The 15,964-nt window shown below is 48.8% G+C and overlaps 1 protein-coding gene and 1 non-coding gene across 2 annotated transcripts; one reads left to right on the top strand and one right to left on the bottom strand.

The window, feature by feature from the left end:
• Nucleotides 1-1,184: 1,184 nt before the first annotated feature.
• On the bottom strand, nucleotides 1,185-11,501 carry PSMB3 (proteasome 20S subunit beta 3). The gene is made up of 6 exons (XM_059996706.1): nucleotides 11,373-11,501; nucleotides 10,870-11,054; nucleotides 8,642-8,749; nucleotides 4,524-4,701; nucleotides 2,236-2,330; nucleotides 1,185-1,313 (listed from the first exon to the last, which is right to left on the bottom strand). Exons 1-6 carry the CDS (start codon nucleotides 11,373-11,375, stop codon nucleotides 1,265-1,267), a joined length of 618 nt encoding a protein of 205 aa, XP_059852689.1. The 5' UTR covers nucleotides 11,376-11,501; the 3' UTR covers nucleotides 1,185-1,264.
• Nucleotides 11,502-12,305: 804 nt separating this feature from the next.
• TRNAN-GUU (transfer RNA asparagine (anticodon GUU)) lies at nucleotides 12,306-12,379 on the top strand. The gene has a single exon. It is a non-coding gene; the product is annotated as a tRNA-Asn (tRNA).
• Nucleotides 12,380-15,964: the final 3,585 nt, after the last annotated feature.

Raw genomic sequence — 15,964 nt, forward strand, 5'->3', positions numbered from 1 at the left:
GCTCTGAATCAGAAACTGTGCTTTAACACAGTGACCCCCAACCTTTTTGGCACCAGGGATTAAAGACAATTTTTCCACAGATGGTTGTGGGGGATGGTTCAGGCGGTAACACGAGCGATGGGGAGCGGCAGATGAAGCTTCGCTCGCTCGCCCGCTGGTCCGAGGCCCAGGCACTGGGGACCCCTGCTTTAACAAGCCCCCCAGAGTCTAATGGAGGCTAAAGTTCAGGAACTACTTGCTTATTAGGGCATCTGCTACAGGTTGCAAGCTGGAATCACTTGGGGAACTTTTCGAAAAAAGAGGTGCCCCAGCCCCTTTAAAAGGCCAGATAAATCAGGGATGGGATCAAAATACCTGTGTTTTAGAAGCTCCCTAGGTGACTAATATGCAGCTAAGGTTAAGAAACACTGATGTGGGGACTCCCCTGGTGGCGCAGTGGTTAAGAATCCACCTGCCGATGCAGGGGACACGGGTTCAGGCCCTGGTCCGGGAAGATCCCACATGCCACGGAGCAACTGAGCCCGTGTGCCACAACTACTGAGCCTGTGCTCTAGAGCCCGTGAGCCACAACTACTGAGGCTGTGTGCCACAACTACTGAAGCCCGCGTGCCTAGAGCCCGTGCTCCACAAGAGAAGCCACCGCAATCAGAAGCCTGAGCACCGCAACAAAGAGGAGCCCCCGTTCACCGCAACTAGAGAAAGCCCGCGCGCAGCAACAAAGACCCAACGCAGCCAAAAATAAAAAATAAAAGAAACACACACAAAAAAGAAACACTGATGTGCAAGGATATTACTTATGGACACTTGGCCAAATTTCTACCTGAAACAAAGAAGATTTAAGCGTTTTCCGAGAGTTGAGTAAAAAGGATGCTAGGCTTTGGAGTCAAATGGAACATGGGTTGACATCTTTGCCCTATCACAAAGTGGCCCTGGCAAGTTATTTAACTCGTTAAACAAGGATAATTAATGTATATTACCTTGAGTCAATATGATGATTAAATTTTAGAATGTGTAAAGCACTTTGTGCAGGGCCTAGCACACAGCAGGTACCCAACAAGTGATTTGTAGGTACTATCCCCACTGGTGGACCGGTGGAGCACGCTGCAAGTCAAGAAAACCTGAGGGCTGAGCTATACCCCGAGTAGCTATTTGTAACTGCCCAACTGGGGACAGAGATGTGTGGTAAAACACTCAAAGAAGCAGGAGTGAAAGAAAATCTTTTATTTAAAAAAAAGAAAAAAAGTGGGCTCTGGGAAGAACAGAGTTAGTCCATCCGGGCCTTCAGTGTCCTCGTGGTGATTTTGTCCTTCTCACTGCAGAGGGAGAAAGTCACAGAACGTCTACACCCATTCTAGACTGCAGAACAAACTAGAACAGCTGTCCTAACTCTGGGGTTAACTGTTTTGCCCACGTTACACTAATGTTAGCTTGTTTTCCTGGCCTGTGGTGAGGAAGGGGAGAATGGAGAAACTTCCATAGGTGGAGCCGTCAAGAGTTGGGATGATTCAGGGCTGGAGTGTGAAGCACTCCAAAGCAGGGAAGGAGCTCCCCAGGCCTAGAGAACAAGTAACTTAGGAAGGAGGTGTGAGGTGTTTCACTCCAGTGAAGGGAAAAGATCCTTGGGGTGGTAAATTGTCTGTATTAGCCCCAACCTGTTTTTCACGGTAATTAAGCAGGTTACCCCATAACAAAAGGGTCCAAATGCTTGTTCTGGGAGGTTCCCAAGGAAAGCTGTTGGGAGGATACCAGGTTCCTGGTGACAGCCCCAAATAAGAGGGAAAGAGGGTGGCAGGCATCCGGCTGGGGGGTTGGAAAACACTCCCAGGGCTCAGCACACCACACAGTTGTGGGTTCCATGCTGGTGTGAGCTGGGAGAGGACAGGAGCCACCCAGGATTTATTCTGATCAATCTGCAGTAGCTCTGCTGGGGCTCATCCCCACAAAGGTCCCTGAGACTTTGGGGACAGTGCTCAGGAAGGAAAGAAATGTCTATTGTGAGCAAGGGGAGGAGACTCGGGGACACAGAGCCTCACCAGACGGAGGCCAGGGGAATCTGGGTAGGCTCCCACCTTAGCTGCCACCCTTAGGAAGCATGGATTTCTGCTATCTCGGGCCTGCTGCAAGCACCCTTCTTATTTCACACCTGACTAGGGGGCTGGGAAGATGGGGTGTTTGTGCAGGAGGGGAGAGGCACGTGTCTGCAGAGCTTCTAGACTTCTCCCAGTGCACACTTACATGATGTGAACAATGACTCCCATGCCTGACACCGCATCCCTGTCCACAGCATTCAGCATGGCTTGTGAGATGGTTTCAAACAGGTGTTCTGGGTCCTGCCGACAGAGCAGAAACCTTTCAATCCCCAGAGCCTTGGACCCTCACTTGGTCTGGCCCATTAACTCTCTCTTCTCTAGGCTCAAGGTGCCCAGCTCTGGCCCCTCCCGTGTCTGGAGTGAGGGATGGTTCCCTGGATGCGAGAAGCCCCCTCACCTCCTTCTCAGAAGGCAGCAAGGTTACGTAAGATATAGTTCAAGCCCTGCACTTCCTCCGCTAACCAGCATTGTGACCTTGAGCAAGTCAATGTCCCTTCGCTAAGCCTCAATTCCTCTTCTGTAAAATGGGGGAAGAATCCCCATGGCTCCTATGTGCTTTACCAGCTATCTCATGGACTCTCCTCCTGGGTGGCTCAGAGGTATTGCACAACTCAACCTGTCCAACCATGAACCCATTTCCCCCCAAACCTGTTGCATCCACCACATCCTCTTATCTTGGTTGGCTTAGCTAGAAAACTCAAGTGTCCTCAGCATCTCCACCTCGCTCACTTCTGTTTTAAGTGACCAAGTACTCTAGACTCTGGCTGCCCCGCTCCCCCACTGCCACTCTCTTTGCTCAGGACCTCAGTGCCACACCGACCTGCAGGCCTCTGGTGCCTCAGGTCTCTTACTGCCTTTGACACCATGTCAGAAGAAAAAGTTCCAATGAGGTATCACCTCTCACCAGTTAGAATAGGCATCATCAGAAAATCTACAAAAAACAAATGCTGGAGAGGGTGTGGAGAAAAGGGAACCCTCTTGCACTGTTGGTGGGAATGTAAATTAATACAGCCACTATGGAGAACAGTATGGAGGTTCTTCCTTAAAAAACTAAAAATAGAACTACCATACGACCCAGCAATCCCACTACTGGGCATCTACCCTGAGAAAACCATAATTCAGAAAGAGTCATGTACCAAAATGTTCGTTGCAGCACTATTTACAATAGCCAGGTAGGTCATGGAAGCAACCTAAATGCCCATCGACAGACGAATGGATAAAGAAGATGTGGTACATATATACAATGGAATATTACTCAGCCATAAAAAGGAACGAAACCGGATCATTTGTAGAGACGTGGATGGATCTAGAGACTGTCACACAGAGTGAAGTCAGAAAGAGAAAAACAAATATCGTATAATAACGCATATATGTGGAACCTAGAAAAATGGTACGGATAAACCAGTTTGCAGGGCAGAAATAAAGACACAGATGCAGAGAACTCACGTATGGACACCAAGGGGGGAAAGCGGGGTGGGGGGGCGGGTGGTGGTGGGACGAACTGGGAGATTGGGATTGACATGCATACACTAATGTATAAAATGGATAACTAATGAGAACCTGCTATATAAAAAATAAAATTCAAAAAAAAAAAGTTCCAACTGCTTGGCGTGGCATCCAAGGCATTTCCGAGTCTCATCCCGATTTCACTCTCCTCCTTCCTCTCACCCCACATTCTGCCCACACGCCAGCGGCCACAGCAAGCTCTCTCCAGTCACTGAACACACTGGGCCCCTCCTGTACTTCTGACCTTTGCACAGGCTGCTCCTTCTGCCAGCCAGGCCCTCTCTTTCCTCCTGTTCCTGGCAAACTTCATTTCAGCAGGTATCTGTGGGTCTGTCTTATTTCATTAGGCTGCAATAAGCCCTCGAAGACAGACTATCTGGCTTCCCCGGAGCCTGGCAGAGCTGGCGCGACAGCCGACCCTGTCAGGTACTGTTCCAATCTTCCCAGGTGATTTCCTCACACCACCACTCATAAAATAGATTCTGTTATTATCCCCATTTTACAGCTAAGGAAGTGGAGGCACAGAGAAGTAAAGTGACTTACCCTGAACATAACTAATGAGATGGTAGGTGGATCTGGGTTTCCAACCCAGACAACCTGACTCCACAGCCCATTCTCCTGAGCTGCCCCTAACCCTATACCTTGTTAAATGTGTGTTCAATGAATGGATATGAGAACCCTGTAAACCCAACGTGGGGAATTATTTGTTGTTGTATCTGACTGAGGTCTCTTCATGGAAGGTGCTCTCCCTGGGAGCCAAGGCCCTGGCAGATGGAGTTTCTGGATGCCCTTCCAAGGCTCAGCAGCTGTGGCTTTCTTTCCTACCTGCACCATTCTTCCCATTACCTGCCAGGTAAACACATTTTCCCCTGATGGCCAAGGGGCGGGCACCTGAGAACCCAGCCCCGCTCCATGCCACCAACTCACCATGTTGGGTTCCCAGAGGGACTCGCACATCCCGTACATTTGTTCAGTGCAGGTACCACTGACTACAAAGTCTTCAGTCACCATGGGGCAGCCGATAAGGTCTAGAGAGCAAATGAAGGGCTTAAAGGTCTTCGGGTCCAATCCAGCAATGACCGGCTCAGTGTAGTAGGGCCCAAACCTGTGGGGGCCAGGAGCAGAGAGAGAAAGTGGAGCTCAAGAACATTCACTTTCCTGTTCAGGCCTGTTCAGACAAGGCCCCGGCCCAGACCCAGGGAGGAAAGTGGAGGGCCCGTTTGGGACAATCCCCTTTCCCCCTCTCCTGGCATCTAGCAATGCTCTAAGACTTTTTCTTCTTTTCTCTGACACTTACCTTCATATCCTCCTCACCCCGACCCTCTCTTCCTCTTCCTTTCTTTGGGAATTCTGTTGTTGTTTTTTTAACCTACTCTCCCTATTCTCATCCAGGTCCTATCACCATTCAATCTTCTATTTATACACCTATACCTTTACTCCTTTCAAAAAAGGATTTGAAGCAGTTTGTAGAAAAAGCACTGAAAAATAAAACCAAACAGCTAAAACATAATGCCATTTGCAGCAACATGGATGGACCTAGAGATTACCATACTAAGTGAAGTAAGGCAGGAAAAGAAAGACAAATACCATATGATATCACTTATGTGGAATCTAAAATATGACACAAATGAACTTATTTATGAAACAGAAACAGACTCACAGACATAGAAAACAAACTCATGGTTACCAAAGGGGAAAGGGAGTGGGGAGGGATAAATTAAGAGTTTAGGATTAGCAGATACACACTACTGTATATAAGATAGATAAACAAGGCCCTACTATATAGCACAGGGAACTATATTCAATATCCTGTAATAAACCATAATGGAAAAGAATATGAAAAACAATATGTATATATATGTATAACTGAATCACTTTGCTGTACCAGAAACTAACACAACATTGTAAATCAACTATACTTCAATTAATTAAAAAAAAAAAAGTCCTTCCTATGCACCAACTAAAGAAAAAAACAACCCCAAAATCAAGAATACAAGACACTCAGACAAAACACAAAGTTTTGTTCTGAGTCTCCCAGCAGACAAAGCAAAGAAGGATACTCAGTGAGCTGGGTTATTTTCATTGTTTGCCATTAGGAAATAATAGCTTATCAGAAACTTGTTCTAGACACTGAGCTTTAAGAAGAATCAATCTTAGGGATATTTAAATAGAAAATAGAAAATACTCAAAAAGTAATAGCCACTATCCTCAACAGAAACAGTAAGTAAACAGACATTTTCCATGTCTTATATCAGCTCTCAGTAATTTCTACGGGCATGATCTTAAGTTACAACTCTGTAAAAAAATAATTCTAAATAAAAAAATAATAATTGTAAGGTGGAGGAAGAGGTTGGAGTAGCGTGCTTTGATCTGGCATTTCTCAAACAGATCCCTAGGTATCAAATTTCTCTAACAAATCTTAAATTTTGTATTTTCCTCTCAATAAACTGAAAACAAAGTTAATATAAGAATGTCCTGTATTATCTGGGTAACAACCTTAAAACTAAATACAACATGGCTCAGGGCCTGCGTTTGTACTTCCAGTCGTGTCGATGTCACGGTACCACCTAAAGGTCAGTGTTTCACAGAGGTGCTTGGATGGATTCTCTGGGGTCCATGAGAAGTTATTTACTTTAAAAAGGGTCTGTACATGGCTCAATTTTGCAAATCACTGCATTAGCCTATCCTGCTGGAAAATCAATGATTTCAGTTGGGCTTGTAGAGAAAGCCCCTGGTTACAGTAGCTGAGAATCTAGAATTTTCCAGGTCAGCTTCAATGTCCTGTATTTTTATTATGAGTAAACATGAGCCATTAAATATATACCGAAATGTGAGTTAATCTGTACAACTTTGTAAGACTTCCTCCCTATATCTGAAACTAATATAATATTGTAAATCAATTACACCTAAATTAAAAAAGAAAAAAAGAAAGAAAAATAAAGACCTCTCCCCCCACCCCCATGAACCAGTTTTTTAAAATCTCTTGGGGCTTCCCTGGTGGCGCAGTGGTTGAGAGTCCGCCTACCGATGCAGGGGACACGGGTTCATGCCCCGATCCGGGAAGATCCCACATGCCGCGGAGCGGCTGGGCCCGTGAGCCGTGGCTGCTGAGCCTGCACGTCCGGAGCCTGTGCCCCGCAACGGGAGAGGCCGCAGCAGTGAGAGGCCCGCGTACCACAAAAAAAAAAAAAAAAGATCTTTTGTTAAGCCTTTCTCAATTTGGGATTTTGATAAACATGGTTACTACATATGGCAGACAATTCATAGCTGAGGATATTAACATAAACCTAAAAAAAAGGTAACCATTTGTTTTATTTTTTAATAGTAAAAAGACAGTAATATTGCTCCAGGTATGGAAATGGCAAAAACTTAGTTTTGAAAGCTAAAGAGTACTTCTGCAACTTTTCTATAAAGTCTAAAATTATTTCAAAATAAAAAGTTAAAAAAAAAGGAAAGAAAAAAAGCTTAACCTGTCTTCTTGCCACCCAGTCTTTTTTTTTTTAATGGCCATTTTTTTCTTTTCTTATTGGAGTATAGTTGCTTTACAATGTTGTGTTAGTTTCTGCTGTACAATGAAATGAATCAGCTATATGTATACATATATCCCCTCCTTTTCAGATTTCCTTCCCATTTAGGTCACCACAGAGCATTAAGTAGAGTTCCCTGTGCTATACAGTAGGTTCTCAGTTATCTGTTTTATACATAGTAGTATATATATGTCAATCCTAATCTCTCAATTCATCCCACCCCTCCTTTCCCCATTTGGTGTCCATACGTTTGTTCTCTACATCTGTGTCTCTATTTCTGCCTACAAATAGGTTCATCTGTACTATTTTTGTAGATTCCACATATATGCTTTAATATACGATATTTCTTTTTCTCTTTCTGACTTACTTCACTGTGTGTGACAGTCTCTAGGTCCATCCACGTCTCTGCAAATGGCACAGATTTGTTCCTTCTATGGCTGAGTAATATTCCATTTTATATATGTACCACATCTTCTTTATCCATTCCTCTGTTGATGGACATTTAGGTTACTTCCATGTCCTGGCTATTGTAAATAGCGCTGTAGTGAACACTGGGGTGCATGTATCTTTTTTTTTTTTTTTTTAATAAACATATTTTCAATGACTGCACCTTAGAAATGTATTTTCAAGGAATTTACTGATAGTCTTGATGTTTTTCCAAATCGTGTTTTAAAAATGTCTGGTTTATTGCTTTTTTTTTTTTTTTTTTTTTTTTTTTTTGCGGTACGCGGGCCTCTCACCTTTGTGGCCTCTCCCGTTGCGGAGCTCAGTGGCCCAGCCGCTCCGTGCCATGTGGGATCCTCCCGGACTGGGGAACGAACCCGTGTCCCCTGCATTGGCAGGCGGACTCTCAACCACTGCGCCACCAGGGAAGCCCTTGCATGTATCTTTTGAATTATGGTTTTCTCCACGTATATGCCCAGGAGTGGGATTGCTGGCTCATATGGTAGTTTTATTTTTAGTTTTTTAAGGAACCTCCATACTGTTCTCCATAGTGGCTGTATCAATTTACATTCCCATTTGCCACCCAGTTCTGCCCAGAGGTGGGTGGGGAAAGTACCTACAGGGTTCTCCCTTCAATTTCATCCCAGCTTCTGCACTGAATTCTACAGTTAGGAGCTCCTTCTTTTCTCATCATAAAGTCCTCAAATGTCAAAAATTAACATACCCAATTCCTAGGTTCCGTGTATTCCAGAGTATCTAATGACAACAGAATAAGCTCTTGGGTAAGGGTGGCTCCTGGCTGGGAGACGCCAGGGCACACTTTGGTAGCGTTAATTTTGTTTCCTGGGAGCAACTTCACTTGCTGCTTGCATTCCCTGTCTTCTTCTGAAGTAGCCCTTTCTTTCCTATTTGGTTGTTAGGTCCACAGAAAAGACTCAGAAAATAAGGATACTATCCAGCAAATAAGAAATGAGTCAAGGAGGAGGAATCTCCTTCCTGGGTGCCCCCCTCCATACTACTTGCCCAATCAAAGGTCTCTGCATTCCCCGAGTCCCAGGCTACATTTCTACTCACCGTTTCTCGTACAAGAGGTTGGCCACCATGCTCATGAGAGTGTAAGGCTTGATCTGCCGACCTTCCTTCAGCTCATACAGGTTCAGCCGGAACTTGAGGCGCTGGGCACTGTGGTAAAAGGAGAAAAGTGAGTTAGTATGTCATTGCTGAATGTCCCCTGGTGTCCGCCTCATGGAGACACACAATCCCAGCCCCTGCCGAGACTCCTCCCCATCTGCCAGATTTTCTTCTGATTTTCTTACCAGAAGTCCAGCCTCACATCCGCTTCTCAGTCTTGTCCAACACTTCTACCCATAAACATGCCACTCTGCTAACCCTTTTTCTCATACTTTTTTTTAGGGTGAGAAAAGGGGAGTTAAGAAGTGGATTCTCCCCCCACTTTTTTGAGGAATAGCTTATACAGTACACTCTGGGTAGGAGTCTGCCTGCAGACATAATGATGGCGGCTTACAGTAGAAAGAGCAGTGAACTGAGAGAGCTGACCTGGGCTAAGCCTTCACCTTACCACTTAAGTTTTCCATCCCTAAGATAGGGACAAAATAAGTCACCTTATTTTGTGAGATAATGTATGGGTGTTAATAAGCAGCAGCTGCTGCTAATGGACTGAAAGGCGCCTAAGAAAGTAGGCCGCACCTCCTCCAGTCCCATCTCAGAGCCCGGGGATAGGCCCTGCAGGGAACAGACCAGTGACATACATGCTGGAAGCAGAGCAATGAGTAACAGGACACCAGAACAAAGAGCCTTAGACACAACCTAAGCATCATACAGGTGAGGAAACTGAGGCCCAGCAAAGGTAGCAATTACTGCCCACAAACATGCAAACTCGGTGAGAAGAGGCTCCTGAAGAAAAGGAAATAGTGTGAAGGGAACAGCAGTGACTGGAGAGAGGAAGGCTGATGGGGGCCTTCATACTGACAGGAATGCTAAGCCGTCATTCTCTGATTCCACCAACAATGGAAAAAAAGGGCTGGTTGGGTTAGATTTCAGGAAGAATTTCCAAAATATATGTTCTTGAGACTTTAGAGAGGTTTAAGGGAAATGAGAGAGAAAACTTTCTGACAAGCTCCCACCCACCTTAGTGAACTATCAATCTTCTAAGAACAAAGTCCAGGAACTGCTGCTCCTTAGGCCACCTGTGACCACATCTTCCCTCTTGAAACGTTGACCCTCTTTTCCACTGGCCTCTCTTCTTCCCCAACTGACTGCTGAATATACAGTTCAGCTCTGGAGCTGCAGCTTACTTTTTCCCTCTGTGTATTCTGTCTCTCCAGAATCTGTTCCCATAGATTTAACAAATCACCAATGCCTATCCAGCCCTGAGATATAATCTCAAGACCCCAGCTGCTCAGAAGATGTTTCTACTTGGCTTGCCTTGTCCCTTTAAAATTGGTATCAAAATCAAAGTCGTCACCTTTCCCCTAAAACCAGTCTTCCCAATTCCCGTATTTCAGTCAACATGCTCAAAACAGAAATCACCTTTAAAACACTTCTGGATTGCCTACATGCCAAGTACTAGAATAGATACTAATAACAAATAAAAAAGACACGAACCCCGACTTCAATGGTTAACTCTTTGGCCTCACAATATCCAAGTAGCCACTAAGGTTGGTCAGCAACAACTCTCAGAAATGCCTTCTTTTCCTTTCCCACCTCACCACCCCATCAGAACCACAACCTTCACACCCGGACCATCACAAGAGCCACCTATTTCATCTCCCAGACTCTCCCTTCTCTCACAGAACCACTGTCAACTAGGTAACTGCTCTATTTGTTAATTGCTCTATCAGTTAATAAGGGTTAGTTATCTTATTATGGGTTAGTTATCTTTCTGTATGCCTGCCTTTTCTCCCAGCTAGACCTGAAGTTCTTTAGGGGCTGAGCATGGGCTTTGGCCTCAGAGATTGGGATCCTGGGGGTCATTCATTAGCTTACATCTTGGGCAATACACTCTCTGTGACCCTCAGTTTCCTCATCTGCAAAATGGGACAACATGGTAACGTGGTTAAGAGGATTAAAGTCCATGGATGTAAGGTGCTTTCCACCGTGTCTGGCACAAAGTAAATGCTGCTAAGTTGGTTAGGATACCACTCTATCGCTTATGGTGTTCGGCAATGTCTCAGATTCACTGATGTTGTTTAGTAGATGACTAACACCCACGCCACTCGAGCCGCTAGGCAAGAATGGTCCAAGAAGAAGCCTGGGTGTAGGTGGGGACCCCCGACACTTACACTGTCTGGACGTCGGTGGCGAGCCCGGCCAGGCCGATGTACAGCCGGTCGCCCATGGGAAAGATCTTCTGGAAGTCCGTGGTCACCATCTGGGCCTGGATCCCGAAGCGCCTGTCGGCAGCAATGGCCACACAGTTCTTCCCCTTCATGGCCATGACGGCCCCTCCGTTATAGGACATAATAGACTGAAACAGAGCGGAAGGGCTCAGCGCGCGGGGCCAAACGCGGCCCGGCGCAGCTTCTGATTCGGAGGCTCCTGTACGCACCGTCCTCCACTCTGGAGGCGCCTGGATGCCCTGAACTCCAGCTCTGAGATTAACGCTGGGAGGCTGCGAGGAGCCCCATTCCCTGCCTCGGTCCTCACCGCGGTCCGCTCCCCCTTCAAACTGGAGCCGCTTCCTTCAATCGACCACCAGGCCTCTACGCCTCCCAAACTCCCCATGACACCCCTCCCCATTCCTCAATCCCTACCCCGTGTCCCTTCTCCTTGCTCCCCACCTCACCATGATTGCGGCGTATTAGGACCTCCAATAGCCACAATTCCAGGAAACCTGCTACGGGCCTCACTGCGCAACCACTCTCGCTGCTTTGTCTCTATTGGCTGGGGGGCCGACCCTTCCGGGACAATTTGGCTTCCTATTGGCTCTGTATCTTTGTCAGTCATCAGACGGGAGTTTGGTTGAGAAGTCAAAACCAAGGTGAGGAAAGCGCAAAGTGAAAAGTCACTGTCGGTGCGGAAGAGCCCGGCGTCGCGGTGCAAGCTGGTATAGCGGTGGACTCAGTCTCTGGGCGCAGGAGACGCCGGCCGGAGTCTGCGCCCACGTGGGCTAGTGAAACCCGAGATAAGGCCCTTTGGCTCCAGTGAAGGGCCACGGGGTTGGTTAAGAGCACGCTGTGTGGGTCGGGCATATTACTCATGCAGTTTGTTTCATTTATTCATTCCAGAAATCCTTACATCTGTTGTATGCCAGGCACCATGCTAGGCTCTGGACATGCACTGGGCATGTGCCTAGTATTTAAGAGGTGCCCGTAAAGTGCGTATTTACTCTTGCGAGGAGGGAGGGGCACAGGGAGGGTGTCGCGGGTATTCAGCGGCTTCAGGGATTGGGCTGCAAAGGGGACGTTTGGAAGCCGAGGGTGGTTCTGCTTTGGGGGACTCTCAGCAGGTCGACTTCACGTATCCCCAATATCAGATCACCCTAAAGAGGGACATCACGGGCTTCCCCAACTTTAAGATCCAGAGGAGGCAGGAGACGATTTCCGCCACCCCCGAGCCAATGGAGGGGAGGCGAGCACGTCCCGCCTGCTCCCCTCCCCAGATCCGGACCCTTCTTTGGGTTTGACTTCTTTAGTCCGGTTATGGAATTTCCGAGTTCTGCGCTGTCGCAGGCTCACTCCCATTGACTCGGCTCACTGCGACACAGATAGTTGCCACCGTCTCTGTGGCGCAATCGGTTAGCGCGTTCGGCTGTTAACCGAAAGGTTGGTGGTTCGAGCCCACCCAGGGACGCTATCTGCTTTTTTTCCACCCTGAAAAGGAAAACCTAAATGAATTATTCTCCCAACCGCTGTAAAGCCAAATTTTGTATTGAAATAGCGGACAACACTTTTTCTATAGCTAATCAGAGGGTCGTTGTGACTGAAAATTCGTTGTTGTTCCGTTAATGACGGGATAATGTCTCCAGCACTTCCCTCCTCCGCCTACCTCCCACCCCGCCCCCCAAGCTGGATTGCAGGAAAGGCAAAGACAGGTTTTTGTCTCACCATGCAATACGTTTAACGTTGCATTTTTCGTAGGATTAAGAATGAATTTGCAGTGGAGGTTGAACAGTTTTACATTGTCTGCTTCAATCAATGTTACAATCTCGAAATATTACATTTGGAAAGGAATAAAGTAGTGCGAGAGACAAAGGCAGCGACAAATTGAGGGATGAAGAGAAAGGTGAGAAAGGAAGAACACAGCTGTGATATACGGAGAGAGACAGAAAGAGGGGACACGACAGAGAAATAGGCGGGTGAGTGGAAGGAAGACCCGGAAAAAATGGATAGAGGGAAAAGAGAAGCAGTTAATATGAGAAGCATGAGGAAAAATAAATCAACAACAACAAAACAGGTTTTTTTCTAGAAATACAGAGACGTGGGGAAGAGGATGGGGAAATAGAAGCAGAATCTGACAAAGGACATTGTTTTGGGGAGAGAGAAGAGTAAAGAACACAGTTAAAGACAGTCATAATATCACTAGAGGAGCTGCCCTCTCCTACCATTGTCATCCTCTTCCAGGAGATCTTATCCTCGCAGTATCTCTTCGTATATGTGCTGGAAATAATTACTTAGATTCCTGAGTTCCTGCCCTCTGGAAACTTCTAGTCTATGACACACACAGTGACTCTTCTGATGAAGAGTTTGTCAGCTAGGTGACCTCCTGAAATACTACAACTAACCCAATGGAGGGGAAGCTTTGGCATCTCACGTCCGCCAGAGGTGTTTCCCTGGGCTGGGAGTGGGAGGCTCCGCTTTTAAGTGGAGCTAAGCTAAGGACTCTCTCAAGCAGTTCCCTTCCACATTTGGTGCCTCCTCAAGACTGGGCTCAGAAGAAGCCTCTCTGAAAGCCTTCCCCAGTGCTCACCCACCCTTACCTCGAGCTTACAGGGGCGGGGGTGGGGGGCGGTAAGTGGCAAACGGAAGGATACACAGTGCCCATGAAAGCTAACGGGACAGGCTGCGTAACCCTCCCGCTTGCCCCCGCCGGCCTGTGAGCACCCTGTGGGGCAACAGCCCGGCTCATCAGCTTTATATTCCCTGCGCTTAGTGTAGTCTTTGACAATGGCACAGGACAGGTACTTCTTTGTCGGGAAACCTGGGAACTTCAGAAGTGAGAAAGGTTTGGTCAGAGGTTCTCCTGATAAAGCCAGAAAGGCCAGGGATATGGGGACTGGAAAGTGATGGAAGTGATTAAAATGAAGCTTTAGTGGGTAGTGGGGTCTTCTGTCTTGTGTTTTTTCTCGTGATTGGCGCTTAATAACTGTCTGAGGAACAAATGAACGGATTCCCAGTGAGCACGGTCGTCCCCTTGGGCAGCACTCCAGGATTAAAGGGCTGCAGTGGGGACTCAGAGGGACGTCAGCCTTCTTCCCAGTAGCTGATATCCTCCCACCTTCATCCAAGACAGCCCCTGGGTGCCCTCTGTGGATCATGGGTGAGACCGAGACCTTCGCGAAACCCCTACAGGTTTCTCTTGCCCGGGATCTTCTAGCCCGAAAGGAGTGGCAGACCAGGAGTCCTTGCTGCTGCACTCCACTCCCCGCAGGGTGACTGGGGGACCGTAGAGGATGCGCTAGCCTTCCCAGGCAGAGTCCAGGATGCCAGCAACACACTTGCCCCAGGGACAGTGGGCGTGTCCACGCCAAGAGCCCCCTTTCCGTGAAGGGCGGCGAACTCCCGGTCTCCCCGCACACGGAAGGAAAGGAGAGCAGGTGACCGAATCCTCCCCGGCCCAGCTCCCGCGGGTTCTCAGACCACCCCCTCTGGGCGGAAATCTCTCCAGCCCTTCCTCTTCCTCCCCGCCCCCACTCGGTGGGTGTGCGCCAAAGACTGAAGCTGGGGTCACTTGGCGGCCAGTGTCCGCAGGTCTTCTGGTCGCCAGCCAAAGGGTGAAAGCATTCAGCACGGTGGCCTCAGCTTCGGGTCTGCCTGGGCTGCGAAAGAGGAGGGAAGGAGGAAGAGGAAGGCCGTCGGATGCTTGCTGAAGATTCGTTTCCTAATTTCCTAACTTGAGCCACCCACCGCCAGTGCGCTTAATGGCGCTTCTGGCCGGTTAATCGAGCTCTTTGGAGTGACTGACATAATGATCATCCCTAATCTATACTGAATAACGAATACGCGAATCGACCGTCCTAATCTAATGAGGCGGGCCCACGCTAGTCTCCATAACGTAGTATCGATCAGCTTCCCCGGCGCCGGCCTCAGCTGCTGCTCCAAGGTTTTCCAAGCTCCCTCCTAGTCTTCTCCTCCGGCGGGAGCCACAGGGTACCGGAGCCCGGAGCAACGATCGGAGTAGGAGGGCATCAGCCGCCTTTGCGCTCGCCGGACTCCCGCCGCCTGGGCGAGCGAGGCGCACCAACCTTGCAGAGGTCGGGGCGCAATCGGCGCGCGGGCGAAAAATGCGGGAATAAGTGCCCGGCAGGAAAAAAGCGCGGGCCCACTTCCGAGCCCCGGCGCCTTGTTTTCGAGTGCATTCGGGCCTCTCGCGTTAGGCCGGGTTACTGTGTCCCGGGCCCGGAGCCTGAGCTGACGTCTTCAGCTTGCCTCCCGGTCCAGGTTGCGTTCCGATCTTGACCGAGCACACCGGAGGCGCCAGCCTCCACCACAGCAAACCGAGCCCTCGCCGCGAGACGTCCTCCAGGCCTCTGCCTCCGTCCTCCCGGCGGTTTGCTCCCCCGAAGCGCCCGGGCCGGGTCTCGGGCTCAGCGTTTCAGAGCCGCCGATCGGGCCGCCGAGAGGGCAAGGGGAGTGGGGAGGAGACGCTCGCTCTCACCCATGCAGTTATTAATTTCAAGGGAGTGTCACTTAAGTGAATGAAAATAACCCAGACTCGTGGCCAGAAGCGTCGCGTCCCCCGCCTGAGCACATTGCCCTTTGGTCGCGGCCGAGGGGTGGAGGGCTGCAGAGCGAGCCACATTTCAGCCCAGTCCTCATCTCACCATTTTCCAGGCGCTCCAGCTAGGGGCGAGGATCGCAGGGTCAGGGGGTAGGGGGGGCGCACACATATTTTGGGGGCAGGGGTTAGTTGAGGAAGGGTGAGGTCGTGGTCTAGTTTTGGGGGGCCCGGCACCCGGTTGGGGGCGCAGCCTTGTTAGCCTCTCCCCCTCCTCCTCTTCCCCTCTCCGCAAACACCCTGAAGGAATGAGGTCACGTGGGTGAGTGGTGGGCGGGACCTACTCTTGTCTGGAGGAAAAAAGCCATTTTGTCTCCCCCCCGCCTCCGAACTCTGGTCCCTCCCCTCCCCCCTCCGTCCCCTCCCCTCCCCTCCCCTCACTCCCTCCCACCCCAAACCGCTTTCACAAACTCCTTTCTTACCGTAGGTTTCTCCCCTCTC

Source organism: Delphinus delphis, chromosome 19, assembly GCF_949987515.2.
Source record: "Delphinus delphis chromosome 19, mDelDel1.2, whole genome shotgun sequence".
Lineage (NCBI taxonomy): Eukaryota > Metazoa > Chordata > Mammalia > Artiodactyla > Delphinidae > Delphinus > Delphinus delphis.

Excerpts from the sequence above, each read along its gene's own strand:
- PSMB3 (XM_059996706.1), bottom strand. Across the intron at positions 2,331-4,523 it reads CCCTCTGGGAACCCAACATG|GACCCAGAACACCTGTTTGA; the intron begins GTGAGTTGGTGG and ends CTCTGTCGGCAG. Across the intron at positions 1,314-2,235 it reads GGAGTCATTGTTCACATCAT|TGAGAAGGACAAAATCACCA; the intron begins GTAAGTGTGCAC and ends CTCCCTCTGCAG.